This window comes from Oreochromis niloticus, linkage group LG15 (genome assembly GCF_001858045.2).
Source record: "Oreochromis niloticus isolate F11D_XX linkage group LG15, O_niloticus_UMD_NMBU, whole genome shotgun sequence".
In the NCBI taxonomy this organism is placed as follows: domain Eukaryota; kingdom Metazoa; phylum Chordata; class Actinopteri; order Cichliformes; family Cichlidae; genus Oreochromis; species Oreochromis niloticus.
Genome location: NC_031980.2, coordinates 26,293,265 through 26,313,091, shown reverse-complemented (window position 1 = coordinate 26,313,091; position 19,827 = coordinate 26,293,265). Strand labels below are relative to the sequence as shown.

Below are 19,827 nucleotides of genomic sequence, written 5' to 3'. Positions count from 1 at the left end.
AAACTTCAACCCCACTGCCCCGATAGGCTCAAATGGGTGGTGGGAGAGGGCGTCTAAAACGACTGACAGATCCCATAAAGGGACCAGTGGTCTAGAGACTGGGAGCGTTCGACACGCCCCCTCATGAAGCTACATGAAAGAAAATGTTTATGAGCTTTAGTGGAGGCTGGCTGAATCGTTGGTGACGTAATCCCCGGTCAGCGCAGGGATTACGTCCGCTAAAACCAGGAACCGCTGGAACAGCTTGCCTGACCCGATTGCTGTTCCACAGTGTAACTATAAGTACACTTCTTTTGAACTCAGCACGATACAAAATGATACCGGAAAAACTGCGTTTGGCGACGTACTCCTACACGGGACGCCCGAGAACTGTTAAGCAGCTAATCAAGTTAGCCTGGATGCGCTGAGGGAGCTCAAAGTATGTCTGTGAAGGTTCCCAGTCATCCAGGTCATCGTAGTTTAAGGAGCTTGGAAAGAAAAGCTTCTGGACTTCTTTAAGTTGCTTGAAGAGAAACTCAGGAGAGTTTTCTCCAAGCACGACATCCCAGTGTATTTCAGACCCAGCAACACACTCAGACAAAAACTGGTTCATCCAAAAGACAAAACTCCTAAACACAAATTTAATAATGTAGTGTATGCTGTACAGTGTAACAAGGAATGCCCAGACCTCTACATTGGAGAGACCAAACAGCCACTTCACAAGCGCATGGCACAACATTGAAGAGCCACCTCCACGGGACAAGACTCAGCAGTCCATCTGCATTTAAAGGACAAAGATCACTGTTTCGAGGATGCCAATGTTCACATTTTTCACTATAACACAGGTGCATGGGCAGGGAATATATACAGGAGACTAGACACTGTGACATTTTTAACTGTGGGAATGATTTAACTATGATGAGGGCTACGGATGCTGTGACTCTGAATACTTGAGGCAGAAAATACATGGAGTAAGCACATTCACTATGACATTCATTATGATGACTTCACTTTTCCACAGCAATAAATAAGACCTTGCCCCTCAATACTGGCTCATCAGGCATCTCATCTTACGTCGTTCACAACGAGCACTGCTTCTATGTTTGTTATTAAACGTTTGCTCTCAAACTTCTTTTTGAGCCAAACACTTTTTTAGAGAACAGTGACCGAGAGTATAGTGAATCCTTGTAGTCAAAGTTAAGTATTCAGTATTACGCAAACACAGAAACCCCAGCTTGATTGATGAGCTTGATGATTCTGGCATCGACATGCATTCCTAAGCTGCTCTGATAATAATAATAGTCACGTTCTGTTTTTGTTAATTTCTGGTTGAAGTCAGCGTGTTTTTGACTGTCAGAGCAATGGCACAAGGAGAAGGGAGCGATCGTAAAGAGTAAGAAGAGGTAAAATCACAGTTTGATGGATGCTCTGTGGGTGCTCCAATAAAAAACATGTTCATTGATATGAACGGTAATATTTTAATCAAGCTTGAGCAGGACTGCTGCATCCACACTGATGTACAGACTGGTACTGGGGGCTCTGGGGGTACTGCAGTCCATGCTGCTCAGGAGTCAGTGAAGCAATGGTTTGTTTGTAAAGCAGCTCTCTTACCTGTTTGCTTCTTGTCCAGGTGTGTGGAGTGGTGGGGTGATTTTCTACTGTCTGTACTGAATAATAAATAATAATAATGCTGCTGTCATTGATGACGATGTGGTTGTGAAACCATGCCATGCACATTTCTCCTCTGATCTGCTTTGCTGCAAATTCTTCTTTAACTTTCTTTGGAAAGTTCTGATCAACATGACTGAGCTTTTCCTGAGGGTTTGATAACTACAAGGTCCATCTTAAATCTGGTGTTTTAAATTCAAATCTGAGATTTTTGATTCTGAATCCAATTAATTAAGTTGCTTTTTGGGGATACTGTGACATGTAGATATTGAAACAAGGTTCGCAAAGGTGAAAACAGTGAACTACATTTGCAGGCAGCATATTTCATTAATAATAACTATGGCATTATGACTGGGGCCGAGCCCCCCTATAGGTCGGATCTTAGAACTGCCCCTGCAGGCTGCTTTGTGTTCAGCTCGATGTGGTGAGCCTCCACCTTTGACCCTTTGGTAGTGCCAGAAAGTCAGAGATATTAAATGAGAGACTGCAGGAGACACCAGCGAAGAAGAAACCGACCCTAACACAACAGCCTCCTTTAATACACATGTTTGTCCACCAGAAGGCAGCAGAGATACAGCTACTACAGCACTGCTACAGTAGGTGCAGTGCCCCCGATGCACAGTAAGTTGTGCCTTTGGAGAGAATACCTTGGGGTAAATTGTGCAACTGATTATGAAAGTAAAACAGTATATTTCGATCTCAGAGACTGTAATGCTACATAAAAGCTAGACAAAATCAACACAAAATTACTTATTACTAAGCGTTATTTAAAGTTATTTTACAACACCAAAGGCACATTTTGTACAAGCCAATTGTGCCACATAAGCACATCAAAAGTCAGTTTTCTTAAACAAAGCCTAGCACCACATGAACTTGTAGATGCTACCCACTGCTCCCTTCTGTCTGTACTACCAAGTTGCTGTGGTGTGGGTAGTTGTTTTTTTTTTTATCCACATCTTCTCTAGAGATGATTCCATCATCCCTTTCTTTGAAAGTTAAGATGGGCTTTCCATTCACAGACCTATTACTACTTGGCCTTAAAAATATTTGCACCAGTGTCGGCACCACCAACCAATCCAATGTAGTTGTAGGATTTGGTTTTGCCTGCAAACTTCACAGTGACAATCACAATTGCTTTCAGATTGAAGTTCTACGCTTTAAATCAGTACCCAGCTGTGCTTCTCTGTGAGCTATCTACATTTTGATAACTGGTAATGAGCATTTCCTGGGGAAATAATTAAATAATTATTATGTTCCCTATTACTTCCTCTTAATAAATGCACACTTAAACCAACCAGCTTTTAATTCTGATATCCCTGCCAGCTGGATCAAAATGTCATCACTTTGTGCATATTCAAATACCATGAACTGGCTTTTGAGTATGCACAAAGTAATGAACACATAAATGCTGCTAGTGCCTTCATATGTTCTGCCAATTCTTTCTCCATATGTTCATCAAAGACTTGATTGGCATGTCCAGATCTTTTATATCCTTCGTTAGCCTTAATTCTTTTCTATCTATCTATTTCTTCTCTGTGTATCATTTTAATATCATTCTGAATATGTTCATCTTACTCGCCACCTGACGAATGGACTTCCCCTTCTCCACCTCATTCACTCTGTCCATGCCCTCTAAAGGAGTGAAAGCCCTGTCTGTCCTCCCTGTTATAACTATATGGCATGATGGTCTATTTCTAATTTTGGTCTGAAATTAAGAATGCCACTGTGAAAATGTCATGGTCCTGAGTCTGTTGACTTTTGTGTTTATTAATATTATCCTATGTTCTTGTTTATTCTGTTAAGGTTTTCCTAATTAGATTTTAGTTTTGTGCTCCCTCTCTTTGGTGTCCAGTCATCCCCACTCGTGTGTTTCCTCTGTTCGCTGTCTGCGTATATTTCATGTTTTACTTTGAAGGTCTGTGTCTCTTGTTTCTTCAATTAGGATAAGCTGTGCCTCCCTCCTGTTTTGCCATTCCTCATTCCCCTCCGTGTGTATTTATAGTGTGTGTTTACCTGTGCTCGTGGTCGGTTCGTCTGTGTTTCTCTGTGTTTCCCTGCATCTTATCCCTGTGATTCTCCCTGAATGTCATCCCGTGTTTCACCCAGCGAATTATTATTTCAGGTTTCTTTAGCTAGCTCTCCCAGTTCAGTTTGTTTCTTAGTTTCCATTCTGGCCATCCTCACTTTTGTTTGTAGTCTCACATGTTATAAATAAATGCTCACTCACATCTCAGCCGGTTCCTTCATTTTGGGTCCTTTTTCCCAAACACCACACAACTGCTGCCACCGCCATGACAGAAAATCTGTAAAAAATACATTCTACAATTACAATAAAATAATATATTTAAAATATTCATAAGTTGTGCCACTGGCACAAATCACCCCAACCCCACCATTTTGAAAAAAAAAAAACTCCATCATGCAGCAGTTTTGAGCTAACATAGGTGTGTAGACTCACGGTGTAGTTTACCAAAGCACTAAAACATCTGTGAAATGTTTTTAGACTTGTCTAAAACTGTTCAGACAAAACAATCAAAAAATCTTGATCACAGAAATTTTACTTTGAAAGGCAAAAAAAAAGTTTTTTAACTTAAATATGATTTACTTTCATGCAATGAGGCTCTCTTCTTTGCAGGATGAGTAAAATTGTTGACTCTTCAAAAATGTGCTGTCTCAGTGCAATTTCGTCTGTGCTTCCTAGAAACAAAGAGGTGGCACAAATCACCCTATTTTCCCCTATTACTGTGACACAACTGCTAAAGTACTACTTTATCCTTACTACTGGAGAAAGAACTACTACTCTCTTTTCACACCAACAGTCAATCACAACCCTCCTTCACTGTGACCTGTGCAGGAGACGGTTGTCACGGTGATGGCCACGTGGTCCTTTATACGCAGGATTGTTCTGCTCTCCTGCCCCCACCAACCTTCCTTCCCTTCTCACTCTCCTCCCCGCACCTCAGACACCTTCAATTATGTAACACCACCTCTTCTCCTCCACAGGCTCCTGCTGAACAACCAATCAGGTTCCTCAACTCTGAGTGACATCACAGCTCAGAGGAAGGGCCTTAATTAATAAACCTTGTGTGTGAGAGAGAGTGAGAGTGACCTGGCTGGTTGCTGTGGTGATTGCAGTCACCTTGCAATGACCCATAATGCACCTGTGACTGTGAGAGACGACAAATCGGTCATGTTTACTGGTCACATTTTCCCATCCTAATGTCACATGACATCACGTTGGATCACATGATGATGATAGCTGCTGGTTCCCATCAGTAGATTGTTGTGTGTTCTGTGGTTCAGGCAGGCGGGATTCAAACTACCAACCTGACAGCTGAGAGGCTGCAACGTTAAATGGCAGAGGCTGCCATATTGGTTTTTCCAGCAGGATGTTGTTTGGTCATGTCAGCACCTTTACAGTACCAAAGAGGACACGAAACGTATACTCAGCTTGTTTCCACCCTGGAGCCCTCCTCTAACAAACGAGTATGTTTTTTAGAGCATGTTTAGTGCCATCTTGTGGCAGTATAGAACGTGATGTCACTGGGTTTGTTGGCTGTTTTCTGCTAAGAGACTTTCATTGGTTTAACTAATGACAGATCACTGAGTGGAAAACAAGGAGTCCAAAAACAGAGTGTGTGTTGGGGGTTTACTCTTGTCCTGCTGCTGGCTGCAGCAGCAACTTCATGTTAAAAACATCGATATAGGGTCCACCCTCACTCTCTCTATCTATGGTTAGCAGTCAGTCAGGTTTTCATTCTTGGTTAGCTGCACTGAACCAGGAGAATTCAGCTAATAGCTGTAATGTTCAGTTTTATAAAGCTTCCTGAATGAGGGCTGTGGGGAGGAGAACTGTTTCGGTCATGTGACCGGTGCAGTCTGACACTCCTTATCAGGTCGGTGCACCGAGCGAGCGGCACAGTCAGCTGATGTCCTTAGGATGCGATTGCTGCAATTTTTTTTCCCCCCAACACGTGTTCTGTCCTTCCATCCTGCACTTAATTCCTTCCTTTCCTCTTTGTCCTGTATAAAGCGTACATGGTGGTGGGATGGCGGTTGCCGGGTAACAGTCCTAGTGGAGCCATCACTCAAAGGAACGAGGAGACCATGAACACTGTTGTTTAAAAGCTGCCAGCGGCCTTTTGTTCAGACACAAAACTTTATTTAACATGCAACTCCTCACACTGTGCACCAGCTGAATGGAGGCGGTGATGTCATCACCACCAAAAGAAGGAGTGGGGATCAAACAGTTTCCTGCCTGGGAGGATGTTCACGTGTTATCGATCAGGCTAATAGTTGATCAGCTGCTGGGGTGACCGGCCCTTTAAAGCTCACCACAGTAAATCAGTCAGCCATGTTCCCCTTCTCTGTGAGGTATTCACTGACCCGTTGATGCGCATGAAGCACCCTGTTCTTTTTTAACATCTTCAGCCAATGGCAGGAAGTGGAGGCTGTGGAGGGCTGTGATTGGCTGCCGGGAGGAGTAGGGTGAGCTCGCGTCAAGGCTGCTGTCAGCTGGCAACCCTGTAAGTACGAAGATACTAGGATTTCCTCTGAGTGAACGATGGCGAAGCAAAAAGAGACAGCAGGGAGATACGAGGTTTCCTGACCACAAAGAAGACCCCCCCCACCACCACCACAACCACAACCACCACACACAAACTCACTTACACACTCCTCCTCCTCCTTCATTTGCCCTTGTCGTCTCTTTCTGTTCAGTCATGAATAAATGACAATGGTCTGTGTGTGTGTGTATGTGTGTGTCTATGTGTGTGTGTGTGTGTCTTGTGGTCTATGGTGGTTGGGCATACTGCAGCCTCTCAGCATGCTGATGGAGGATGGGGGAGGGGCAGCAAGCTCTGAAGATGGATGAGGACAGGTGGGGGAGGAGCAGAAGATCTGGTTTGTATTCAGCTCTCACCACCTGATCCTGCTGATGCTGTCAGCACGGAACACCACACACACTCACAAACACACACAAAGTTGTGGTTCTGCAGGTTCATGGTCCTGGACTCAGGTATGCTGCCTTCTATGACGCCTTCTCTCTACTTCCTGTGTGAGATCACATGATTTAAGTCTGACAGACCTCAGCACCCCCACAGAGTTTACCAACCGGTGTGAACCCTTTCACCCCATCCCTGTCACCATGGAGACAGGCATTATGGTGTGCAGTGCCTCCTCCCCTGCAGAAGTTCAAGTCATTATTTATACAGGACAACACTGAGAACCCGACTCTGCCTTCAGCCTCAATCCATACTGCCCAGGAAGAACCTTCGACATAGAACCAGAACTTCAAACAAAGAACCAGAACATTAAACAAAGAACCAGAACCTAAATAAAGAACCAGAACCAGAACACAAAGAACCAGAACTTCAAACAAAGAACCACAAGCAGAACTTTAAACAAATAACCAGAACTTAAACTAAAGAACCAGAACACAGAGAACTATTATCTTCATGATGAAGAACACCTCTGTTTCCTTAGCCTGACCAAACAGTCTGTCTAAATCAATGGTGATGAAGCTGATGGTGGTGATGATGTTGATGATGGTGATGATGATGTTGTATTGATGATGATGGTGACGATGATGATGATGTTGTGATGATGATGATGATGTTGATGATGTTGATTTGATGATGATGATGTGATGATGGTGGTGGTGATGATGATGATGTTGTGATGATAATAATGACGATGATGATGATGTGATGATGGCGGTGATGATGATGTCAATGTGATGATTGTGATGATGATGATGTAGATGATGATGTTGTTGTGATGATGATGATGATGATGATGACAGAATAGAATAATATAGAATAGCACTTTATTGTCATTGTACATGTACAATGGTTTAGCGCCATCTTGTGACAGTACAGAACGTGACGTCACTGGGTTTGTTGGCTGTTTTCTGTTAAGAGACTTTCATTGGTTTATGTTAGCTAACTAGTGACAGATCACTGAGTGAAAAACAAGGAGACCAAAAGGAGAACGTGTGTTTGGGGGATGCACATATACGCATGAAACATGGTGAGCTAACCTCACACCTGCTGAGTTCTGACAGGCCTGGCTCAAAGGCACTGTAGCCGGATAGGGACAAAGAAAGAGAGGGGGGTGCGGGGGGAACCACGTGACCCTCGGCGGGTCTGTGCCCAATGGAATGAATGGACCGTAAATAGGAGCCAATGACGATCTGGGGGCGGGTATAAAAGGCTGCGAGCCGCTTTAATCCGCAGCAGCAGCACGGACCCGCTCCAGAGCCGCATTCCGCACACCGAACCACAGGTATGAGCATCCGAGCCGACCAATCACAGCACAGCACATACATACAGCCGTGCATCAGAGCAAGGGGAACAAGCGGGAAGGGGTGCGCGGTCAGAGGGAGATGAAGGGTTAAAGAACAAAGAAACAAACAAACTCACACACACACAAGGGGGGGGAGGTCTGCTGCAGACTGTGTGTGTGTCTTTGTGTGCGCGCGCGCGCTAACGACCTTGCGCTCCGTCCTGCGTGCAGGTGTTGCGCAGTCAGCATCGCCCGCGCGCACAAAGCTTCTTTGCCGTGGTGTTATTTACAGTCAGCTGATTCATCTGCAGGACTGCTGCTGTGCGCGCGCAGCTTCAACAACAGCCTCCAAATATTATACAATTCCCCCCAAACCGGTGCAGAGTTTGCAGAGACTGCAGCTCTGCCTGTGCACAATAAGCAGTCTAACCTTCAAACAGTGCGCGCATCTCCGCCTCATTTTGACGGCTTTTTGGAGCTGATGACGTCATTCAGCCCTGCAGCGTTCTAACCAGTCAGAACCGGTTCGATTCATTCGGTTCTGCGCTCGCAGTGAGGCGCTGAAGGTGACCGCGGCCTTAATGATCTGGACCGAATCATACCGAGCCGGGATCCTGTCTGCACTCTGCATAAATACAGCCAATGGAAAGTAACAGAGTACTTTTACTGCAATTGTGAGAGCGTTACAGTAAAGATCAGAAGCTCATCAATCCAATCAGGTTGTTGATAATCTATAACCTAATTGGAGGGTTTGAGGCGTTTCTAAAAGTTTGCGGAAAAAAAAATCTGATGTCTGCAAAGATTTTTGCTGAGTCAGCATCTGAGTTTTTCACTTTTTGACTTTGCTTCATCAGCGACTGACCAGAGCTCAGGCAGTTTTGTCAATCATTTTAATAGATCAGTAAACTGTGTCACATACACATTTTCTGTAATGATTATTTATATTTGCTCAGGAATTAAAGGCATGTTTTTCTTCATCACATTTCCATTTTAATTGTGATGTTTTCATAAGAATCAATATAAATGTGATCACATGACCATAAAACCCACGAAAAGTGGCCTCAGTGGGAAGGGTCTGACCCAGCACCCTCAGACCAGGTTTGTGAAGAAAATTGGCCTTTTTATTGGACTTTCCTCTCAAAAACAATCAAGTTTATTTCACTGAGTAAACGTTTTACTAGCAGCAACATGTACATGAATACATGAATATTCAGACATTCAAATCACATCCAGAAATCTTCCAGAAGTTATCAAATGCATGCCCGAGTTTCTTCATCTTTGTGACCAGCCTCCTTTTACTTTACTGAATGAACTTTAGTGTAAATGTTAATAATGAATACAAAGTTATACAACTGTCAGTACAAATTTAGCAATAACTTGTTTAGGAAAGTGCTGTAAGCGATTGGTTTCTGTGTCTGAGATAGATTAACGTGCAAATACATAAACTGTTTGATGCTGTAATGCTGTGTTATTGAACACTTTGACTGTAACCGATGGGTTTGCGGCAGGCAAGCAGCCCGGACGTCATCATGCCTTTTGGAAACACCCACAACAAGTTGAAGCTGAAGTACACGGCGGAGCAGGAGTACCCCGACCTCAGCCAGCACAACAACCACATGGCCAAGGTGCTCACGTCCGAAATGTACGCCAACCTGAGGGACAAGGAGACGTCCAGCGGATTCACCCTGGACGATGTCATCCAGACTGGCGTTGACAACCCAGGTAACCCCTCCCACAGTCAGCATTAAGAGCTCAAACTCTATTCTTGAACTCAAAACTCACAAAGGTAACAAGTCCCAAACCAGATAACTCTATCATCAATGCCAGGTAGACACTCCTTCATCAAATGGTCTCACATAAATGGCTCCCTAAAAACTGTGTACCTCTCTTCCAACACAATTCAACCTTCAGAAGAACCAGGTACCCCATTCCCAAAACACCTGAGCCCATCCTCCTCCTTAAACAGCCCCTTACCAAGGTGCAGGTAACTCCTCCCAAAATAAGACAAATCTCCTCCAGACCAGCTAATTGTGCCAAAGCGACTGATTTGGCATATATGTTAACACCTCCCTAAAACCTGACCAAATAACCAACGAAATAACTCCACCCTTAGACACTTGGACCACGTTCCATTTCTCCAAAACATCCTTCAGACCCTTGATCCACCTCCTTGTCCAAGTAACCCTTCCTCAAAGTCAGACAACTGCAGCCTAGTCCAATAACCTTCAGAATAGGAACCAAGCCTCTATCCGATCCTTGTCCAGCTCTTACATAAGCCAGTTAAGCCTTCACCAGACATGTAACTTTACGTGTTTGTCACCTTCACATTGAGAGATTCTGTTAATAATAAACTCTTTAATTGGATAGACTCATTAGATCAAGGTAATTTTTGGTCTATAATTCCCACCCAAGGGCAGGATGTAGTATTGACCTTCAGTCCAACCACCTGATCCTCCTCTTCTAATCCTCCTTAGTTCATTTAGCTCCTCTTAGTGCATTAAAGACCATAATACACTATCCTACAAGGAAATTGTGAAACAGACCAAACAAACCCATCGGCACACTCCGTCATGTTTAGGTTTTCTCTCTGAAGTCAAAAAAGTCATTTTAAGGGCCATAGATGTCGGCTGTGACAAGGGGAAGTGACTGTCCATCCTTTCCTCTTACAGGTCATCCGTTTATCATGACTGTGGGCTGTGTGGCCGGAGACGAGGAGACGTATGAAGTGTTTAAAGACCTGATGGATCCAGTGATCGAAGACCGCCACGGAGGATACAAACCAACAGACAAACACAAGACGGACCTGAACCCTGACAACCTCCAGGTAAACTATAAACTCACCTGAAGCCAGTTCAAACACATCTCATTGTTTATGGAATTCATGACCAGAGCCTCAGGCGGAAAAAACATTCAGGTCAAACCGATTTAAATACAATCATTATGGTATATACACTTAATGTCAAGGACAGGTGAACACACCTGTTACAGAAGATATGCATTGAATGAAGATATCATTCAGATGTAACGCTCTAATCTCAGAGCTGTCCTCAAGCTATTTCAAACAGACAAACCAAACACGAAAGGATTCACTCCAAAAAACAATCACAGCATTGTCATCGTAAAACTGTGTGTTCACATGAAATGGGCGGAGTTGGCAGCAGATTCATAATCACTAACATGGACAGGTGTAGGGCTGCATAATTCTGAGGAATTTAAAATCCAATTCAGACTGAAAGTCACAGCCTCAGCATCACTGCCCATCAGCAGGACAGAGCTCTGGAGACAGTTTTATTCTTTCAGCTGCAGCTTTATTGGCATTAAACTGTCAGGCAGTAATAACCTAAATTCAAACCTGTGAGTTGCTGAAAGGTTTAACATCAGGTCTGGAATCAGTCTGTTTCAGCATGCAGAGGAGGCAGCTGCTCCCCGAGCTCATCACAGGTAAAACTACCAACCTGGACCATCAGCACACAGGAGTCTGAGATCTTTGAGCATTGGTGATGCTATTTTCCACAGAACTGATTATTCACTAGGGTACTGAATTCTTGCATGTGATGTGTTTAACCCAGACATGAAGTCCTACCCAACAACAGGTGACTCTTAAACTCTTTATTGGCTGCAAGGCTTAATGATTTGGTTTTGGTGTGTCAGCTGAGGGTGGTGGCGACCTCTGAAGGGTGGGCCGTGGTGGACTCTGACCCTCCTGTTCTTGTGTCTCCTTTGTGTTTCAGGGTGGAGATGATCTGGATCCAAACTATGTGCTCAGCTCTCGGGTTCGCACAGGACGCAGCATCCGTGGCTTCTGTCTGCCGCCACACTGCAGCCGTGGAGAGCGACGCACTATTGAGAACCTCTCCATTGAAAGTACGAGGTCACTTCCTGTATCTTCTGCTGCATGTAGCATCATCACTCTGCCCCCTGCCTGCAGACTGCTGCATTATACCTCACTGTCAGCACTTCTACTGTAGATCCCTGTCATTCTTTGCTCATTGAAGCTAAAGTATGTCCTTCAGTCAAAGTTATGTTCCTAGCAGAGCCTGACCTTCTGACCTGAAAGTTCAGGTTTGTCCCTCCTTCTTAAACCAAAATCTCAATAAAACCTTCATGTAAAGAAAAATGCTGAAGCATACTGTAGTGTGCTTTTTAAAGATCTGATCTGCTCCAAATAACAAATATTTTTAATTAACAGTAATCTTAAAAACTGTGTTTCATGATTGGAGACTACATGTGTAAACCTGAACTTACACTGAACAAAATATATACACATAGATTTTTTTGGTTTTGGTTTTAACAAACTTGAACTCAAGATCAAGGTTTTTTTAAAAAAAAAACGCTGCTTCATCTTCATCGAGAGATATTGCAGTGTTTAGCGCCATTATGTAACTGACCTGAGGAAAAAGCTTGAGAAAGAACGGAAACAGACCTTTAACTCATTTAAAATGCAGCATTTACAGACTCGAGCATCTGACTGAAACTGAACACTTCCTGTTTTGTTTGTTCAGCTTTGGGAAGGACGTAAAGAAAAGGTCAGACTCAGAGAGGGAGCGTCTGTCTGAGCATTTCAGAGCAGCGTCCATCACACTGATGCTAATGTCAGTTTCAGAGTAAAATGAGAACAAACTGATTCTAAATCAGGTTTTTATTGTTTGTTAAATTCACTTTGAGTTTAAACTGTGGTGGTGCGTTCAGGGACCATCTGATGCAGCAGTTTCTCTTGGTCCTGCTGAGGTAGGTGAGGTACAAACTCTTGTCAGTCAGACTTCATTCAGCTGGGTCTGCAGCTGAAGAGGATAAGTCTTTATTTAGATACTTCCCATGATGCCACATCGAGTGTGTCAGTGAACGCAGCAGCAGATCAAACTCTTACATAACCCTGAGCTGAGAGCCGTCCTGCTGAGACTGCTAATGAGACCGACAGCTCGCCATTTAAAGCCTGTCTTTCATATTCAAATGCGATTGAGCCAGACTGTACCGGTTAAAACCGGCAGACCTGAGACTCTGCTGCCCCCTGCTGTCTGAGCCAGTTCCACACCTGCTTTTAAAGACCTCAGGAACCAGGAGACGTTTAACTGAGCCATTCTGAAACCCACAGAAATGCCGCCTCAGGATCATGTGATCTCTGTATGATTTCCTCAGCTGTCAGGCTGACTCCTGACCTCCTAAACAGTTCAGGCTGCTCAGGTATCTCTCCATCAGAGTGTAAGGAACTGGTACTCTGTTTTCCTGTAGAAAGTCAAGACACTCATCAGAGTAAAGGTGACTTTTTTATAGGTAACGTTCAGGTATGGTGGGTAAAAATAAAATGTAATTAATGAGAGATACTGGCAGGAAACTTCATATGATTTGATATCTAAAGGGGGATGAAATTTGAAGGGGGATGAAACTTCCTGATCACCTTTAGTGAAACAATTAAACCTTTAATTTGCTTTTATTTTGAAAGTCAATACCTGTCCCATTAAAAGTGATTCTGTGAAACGGCTCCATCTAGTTCAGTTAACACCACTTCCTGTTTGCTCACCTGTCATCCAGAAGTAGGGTTTATGTGTACCTCTGACCTTTGACCTACTGTGTGGTGGCTGCAGCTCTGGCCTCCTTGGAAGGAGACCTGAAGGGGAAGTACTATGCTCTGAAGAACATGACAGAGGAGGAGCAGCAGCAACTCATTGATGACCACTTCCTGTTTGATAAGCCTGTCTCCCCGCTGCTGCTGGCGTCCGGTATGGCCCGTGATTGGCCCGACGGCCGTGGCATCTGGTCAGTGTGTAACCCTGCAAGTGGGGGTGGGGGGTTGGGGTAATAATGAAATATTGGTTTTGAAAAATATGACTCCAAAGCCAGAAATTGATTGAAATTAACCTGATTTCAGTAGAATGAAGAAATGCAGAGAGAGAATAAACTTTGATCTAGAGCATCTCAAATATGTCCTTTTTCTGAACAAACACCAGTATAAAAATAACTGTAATGAGAGACAGAGTAAAAGATAACCAACTCTGGAGTTCGAGTAGCTAACGGAAACTTCACGTTTCTGCAGCTTATTTTCAAATCAATCAGTGCTGAACAAGTGCCTCTTAAAAACATGATAATTTAATATATCTAATAAATACATAAGTCTTTACTTTTTTATTTTTATTGAAAAAGTGATAAACAAGTCTCAATTTAAGCTGTATTAAAGCCAGGTCATAGCATTTGTATTAAACACTGATTTAAACAGCAGATTTGAAGCAGCAGGAACTCCCAAACCATGGAAAGTTTTCAAATCTTCAACCTAGAGCAACTGGTTATATGATCCGACTGATCTTAAAGGAACATGAAATTATCAAAGAGACCGCTGGGAGTTTGAACGATTGGTCTACAGTGTTAAAGTGAAAAGGTGGGTGTTATCTGCATAGTGAATTAAAAGGGATGAGATGGGGAGCCATGCTTTCTGAAGCAAGTGGAATGAAAAAGAGCAGGACCCAGAATGGATCCAAGAGGGACTGGGTCAAAAACAACCAGAGAAGCATCCTTCCAAAGATTTTTAGCATTTGGTATTTTAGAGAAAAAAATTACTCATAATCATCTAGCAGATGTAACATTATCTACAGCTACGTTCAGTACCATTGATATTCATTTAGAGCCTTTTTCTCCAATTGTTTTTTTCCGAGTTAACTTCAGTAATTACTTCCTCAAAACCATGAACGTGTCTTTTAGACCCCTGATCAAAGAAGTCCTGCCATTAATTAATGCTTCAATATTCATGATCAAGCTATCTCTAATAAATGGCATGTACCACAGGCCTTCAAGCTGGCAGTAGTTAAACCTTTACTTAAAAAGCCATCTCTAGACCCAGCAATCTTAGCTTATTACAGGCCAATCTCCAACCTTCCTTTCATATCAAAAATTCTTGAAAGAGTAGTTGTCAAACAGCAAACTGATCATCTGCAGAGGAATGGTTTATTTGAAGAGTTTCAGTCAGGTTTCAGAGCTCATCTCAGCACAGAAACAGCTTTAGTGAAGGTTACAAATGATCCTCTTATGGCCTCTGACAGTGGACTCATCTCTGTGCTTATCCTGCTAGACCTCAGTGCAGCGTTCGATACTGTTTACCATGCTGTAGGTATTACAGGTACTGCGCTGTAGTGGTTTGTATCATATCTATCTAATAGGCTCCAATTTGTTCATGTAAATGGTTAATTATGGAGTTCCACAAGGTTCAGTGCTAGGACCAATTCTGTTTACATTATACATGTTTCCCTTATCATCAAAAGGCATAGCATACATTTTCACTGCTATGCAGATGACACCCAACTTTATCTATCCATGAAGCCAGATAACACACACCAATTAGTTAAACTGCAGGAATGTCAAGACCTGGATGGCCTCTAATTTTCTACTTCTAAATTCAGATAAAACTGAGGTTATTGTATATGGCCCTGAAAATCTTAGAAATATGGTATCTAACCAGATTCTTACTCTGGATTCATTACCTTGTCATTGGAGTAATTTTTGACCAGGACATGTCCTTCAATGCACATATTAAAGAAATATGTAGGACTGCTTTCTTCCATTTGCGAAATATCTCTAAAATTAGAAATATCCTGTCTCAGAGTGACGCTGAAAAACTAGTTCATGCATTACTTCTATGCTGGGTTACTGTAATTCATTGTTATCAGGATGTCCTAAAAACTCCCTGAAAAGCCTTCAGTTAATCAAGAATCCTGCAGCAAGAGTACTGACAGTGACTACAGAGAGAGAGCATATTTCTCCCATATTGGCTTCCCTTCACTGGCTCCCTGTTAAATCCAGAATTGGATTTAAAATCATGCTCCTCGCATCAAAGGTCTTGAATAATCAGGCTCCATCTTATTTTAATGGCCTTATAGTACCATATCACCCCATTAGAGCACTTTGCTCTCACACTGCAGGCTTATTTGTTGTTCCTAGAGTATTTAAAAGTAGAATGGGAGGGAGAGCCTCCAGTTTTCAGGCCCCTCTTCTGTGGAACCAGCTTCCAGATTGGATTCAAGAGACAGACACTATCACTACTTTTAAGATTAGGCTTAAAACGTTCCTTTTTGATAAAGCATATAGTTAGGGCTGGACCAGGTGACCCTGAATCCTCCCTTAGTTATGCTGCAATAGTTCTAGGCCGCTGGGGGATTCCCATGATGCACTGAGTATTTCTTCTTCAGTCTTCTTCAGTCCACACTCTGCAATTAATTATTAGTCATTATTAATCTCTGGCTCTCTTCCACAGCATGTCTTTTATCCTGCCGTCCTTCTCTCACCCCAACCGGTCACAGCAGATAGCTGCCCCTCCCTCAGCCTGGCTCTGCCAGAGGTTTCTTCCTGTTAAAAAGTTTCCTTCCCACTGTCACCAAAGTGCTTGCTCATAGGGGGTCATAAGATTGTTGGGTTTTTCTCTGTATGTATTTTTGTAGGGTCTACCTTACAATATAAAGCACCTTGAGGCGACTGTTGTGATTTGGTGCTGTATAAATAAAACTGAATTGAATTGAAACACAAACAATGCCAAAGCGGCTTCAGAGACTTAAAGTCGTAAAACCATGAAACGAGTCAGCATTGTGCACTTCCTGCACTCTCGTCCAAGTCGACAGGTTCTGTGAGTTACATTCCAAATCATTCCAGGATGAGAGTCTGAGTGAAAATGAGATTAAATCATGTTTTCAAGAGAAAAGCTTTTGTTTTGGCGAGACGTGTAGAAAACATGAAGGCCAACTTCCTGTTGGCCTTTGGACTTCCTGTCATTATAATAATAATACATTTTATTTGAGGGCGCCTTTCTAAAACCCAAGGTCACCTTACAAAGATAAAAAGATATCAATAAAACAGATTAAAATAGATTCTAATAAATCAAAATACAAAAAAAACAAAATACAAAAAACAACAAATAAAAACAAAAAAAAAAAAAACAATAAATAAACAAGATTTGACAGCAAGTAAAATCTGTATTAAAGCGAGTAAGCCAGTTTAAACAAGTAGGTTTTGAGTTGTGACTTAAATAAGGGAAGGGAATCTATATTTCTTAAGGCTGAAGGAAGTGAGTTCCAGAGCCGAGGAGCAGAGTGACTGAAAGCTCCATTTCTGTGCCCCATAGTGATAAGGCGAGCAGAAGGAACGACAAGATGAGTGGCAGATGAAGATGTCAGAGAGCGGGAAACAGTGGTGATATGAAGCACTTCACAGAAATAAGGAGGGGCAAGGTTATGAATACACTTAAACATGAGAACTAAGATTTTTAAATTTATCCTGGGCAACCAGTGAAGCTGTTGAAGAATTGGGGTAATATGGTTTTTTAAGGGAGTACGAGTTATGACCTGAGCTGGAGAATTCTGAAAAAGTTGAAGATTATGGAGGGACTTGTTGGGGAGACCAAATAAAAGGGAGTTGGAATAATCAACCCGGGAAGTAATAAGACTATGGACAAGCATGGCAACCGCATGGGGAGTAAGGAAGGGACGAAGTCTATTAATATTATGTTACGTTCTTAGTCTAGGCGAGTATTGAACGCAACAAGAAATTGGCCCACTCACACACCACCCAAGCAAGTACACAAACAACAATATCTTTTTAAAGTGCTAAGCAGCCATTTATTTTCTTCAGCAGTGAGCAGTGCCAAAAATAACAAACAAAACTCCCTAATGGTCCCTATGCTTTCCTACACAAATGAAAAACCAACCAAAAGACAATTCACTTACCTAACTTCCTAAATGAAAAACAGGAGAAAACTTAATCAACAAAAATGGCTTCTCACGCCTACTAGGCTGCTGCAGTGAAGAATATATACAAGGTGAACAAAATGCACGATTGCTACTTGACAAATCTATTCACAGCTATTTACAAAATTGAGGTACTAACGCCAGACACACAAGGTTATACTTGCAAATCACTGGGCACAGACACACTATCAAAATAACGAATCAAAAACACATGCTCTTTGTTGGATGGTGGAGGCTAGTAGAGACGGGGGGCCAGGTGGGTGTCATCTGGTAGTTAAATACTGGAGGTGATCAACCAATTATCCAGTCCAAGGACAGGAAGAGACTCCACCCAACTACTCAGCAGGCACGCCCAGGTCCACCTCCTAAGACAAAAGGGGGAAAAAACCCACAGCCATCCTCTGGTGGGAGGAGTCGCACATAACACAAACACTGACAACATTGGATCATAACAGTTACGTAAGTGAAAGCATGCAGACTGGGTTATGTAATTAATGTGAGACTGAAATGAGAGTACTGTCGAGTATGACACCCAAACTTTTTACCTGTGGGGAAGGAAGGATGGGGGGATTTTCATATTAATGGAGAAACTGTGAGATTTGGTTAAGATAGATGCTTTACCAACGAGTAAAACTTCTGTTTTATTACTGTTAAGTTTGAGAAAATTGGAGGAGAACCATGATCTGATCTCCATAAGACAGTTCGAGAGGGAGGTAGGTGGAAGGGATGAATTGGGTTTGGAGGAAATGTAGAGCTGGGTGTCATCTGCATAACAATGAAAATTGATATTATATTTTCAGAATATATGGCCAAGAGGGAGCATGTAGATAATGAAAAAGACTAATGCCAATGGACGCTAATCTGCTCAGGAGGATATTATGAGAAATGGTGTCAAATGCCGCACTAAGATTGAGAAGGATGAGGATGGTTAAAAGACCAGAATCAGCTGCCATCAGAAGGTCATTAGTAATCCTTAACAAAGCAGTTTCTGTACTATGATTGGGGCGGAAACCAGACTGAAATTGTTCGTAGAGATTATGGTCATTGAGGTATGAGTGAAGCTGGGAGGCAACAACTTTCTCACGGCTTTTTGAAATAAAGGGGAGGTTTGATACAGGGCAGAGATTATCAGAATTATTGGGATCTGTGCCAGGCTTTTTGAGAATTGGAGTGACAGAAGCAGTTTTCAAGGATGGAGGAATAACCCCTTACTCACCTGCAGGCACAATGACAATAAGACATTCCTGGTTTGGGTGAACGAGGAGGATCATCTGCGTGTCATCAGCATGCAGAAAGGAGGAAACATGAGGGAGGTGTTCACCCGCTTCTGCACTGGCCTCACCAAGGTCAGCACGCCACTTCCTATTTCCCTCACCCCATCGTGTCACACCTGAAGCTGTCTAACCTGTCTCACCTCTCTCTCTGGCAGATCGAGGAACTGTTTAAGGAGCGAGGTCATGAATTCATGTGGAACGAGCACCTGGGCTACATCCTCACCTGCCCATCCAACCTGGGCACCGGCCTGCGAGCTGGCGTCCACGTCAAGCTGCCAAACGTGAGCAAGCACGAGAAGTTCGGCGAGATCTTGAAGCGGCTGCGGCTGCAGAAGCGAGGAACAGGTAGGAGCACGCAAAGCAGACAGGAAGGAACACCTGTCCCTCGCTGTCTCATTCATCACTTCCTGTCTGTGTCTAAGGTGGTGTGGACACCGCAGCAGTGGGTGGAGTCTTTGACATCTCCAACGCGGATCGCCTGGGTTTCTCAGAGGTGGAGTTGGTGCAGATGGTGGTGGATGGCGTTAACTTGCTGGTGGAGATGGAGAAGCGGCTGGAGGCCGGAGAGAGCATCGATGACATGATGCCTGAACAGAAGTGACCTGTTTCACTGTAACCTCTAGCCCCATCCCCTCATCCTCACCTATCACCCCCTCCCCTCACTATAACCAATCAGAAACCGTCCTGATGCTGTGGGACATTTAGAGCTGTTCAGTTAGACCTCAGTCTTCCAACACGTGAAGGCTTTTCTACTTCCTGTCTCACCTGTTGGACTCACCCAACACCTGAAATCTCTAATAAAGTCTCTGTGGCCCAAACTATCACAGCTGCTGCTCACCTGTCTTCATTCCCACACACACACCTTCTCACAGTCCACACCTACGTGACGGTCACCGACCTAT

At 43.2% G+C, this 19,827-nt stretch overlaps 1 protein-coding gene across 2 annotated transcripts; it reads left to right on the top strand.

Moving 5' to 3' along the window:
• Window positions 1–7,776: 7,776 nt before the first annotated feature.
• LOC100699354 (creatine kinase B-type) lies at window positions 7,777–19,746 on the top strand. 2 transcript variants are annotated; one of them, XM_003459610.4, is made up of 8 exons: window positions 7,777–7,932; window positions 9,441–9,654; window positions 10,602–10,756; window positions 11,664–11,796; window positions 13,515–13,686; window positions 18,874–18,997; window positions 19,081–19,270; window positions 19,348–19,746. In XM_003459610.4, the coding sequence occupies exons 2-8, from the start codon at window positions 9,462–9,464 to the stop codon at window positions 19,524–19,526; spliced, it is 1,146 nt and encodes a 381-aa protein (XP_003459658.1). In that variant the 5' UTR covers window positions 7,777–7,932; window positions 9,441–9,461; the 3' UTR covers window positions 19,527–19,746. The 2 variants fall into 2 exon arrangements, with proteins under 2 accessions (XP_003459658.1, XP_025754887.1); XM_025899102.1 differs by having other exon boundaries at window positions 7,817–7,932; window positions 9,438–9,654.
• Window positions 19,747–19,827: the final 81 nt, after the last annotated feature.

Coding starts and splice junctions, on each gene's coding strand:
- LOC100699354 (XM_003459610.4), top strand. CDS start 9,462: ATGCCTTTTGGAAACACCCACAACAAGTTGAAGCTGAAGTACACGGCG. Junction 11,797..13,514: donor TGAGAACCTCTCCATTGAAA/GTACGAGGTCAC, acceptor TGGTGGCTGCAG/CTCTGGCCTCCTTGGAAGGA. Junction 19,271..19,347: donor GCTGCAGAAGCGAGGAACAG/GTAGGAGCACGC, acceptor TCTGTGTCTAAG/GTGGTGTGGACACCGCAGCA.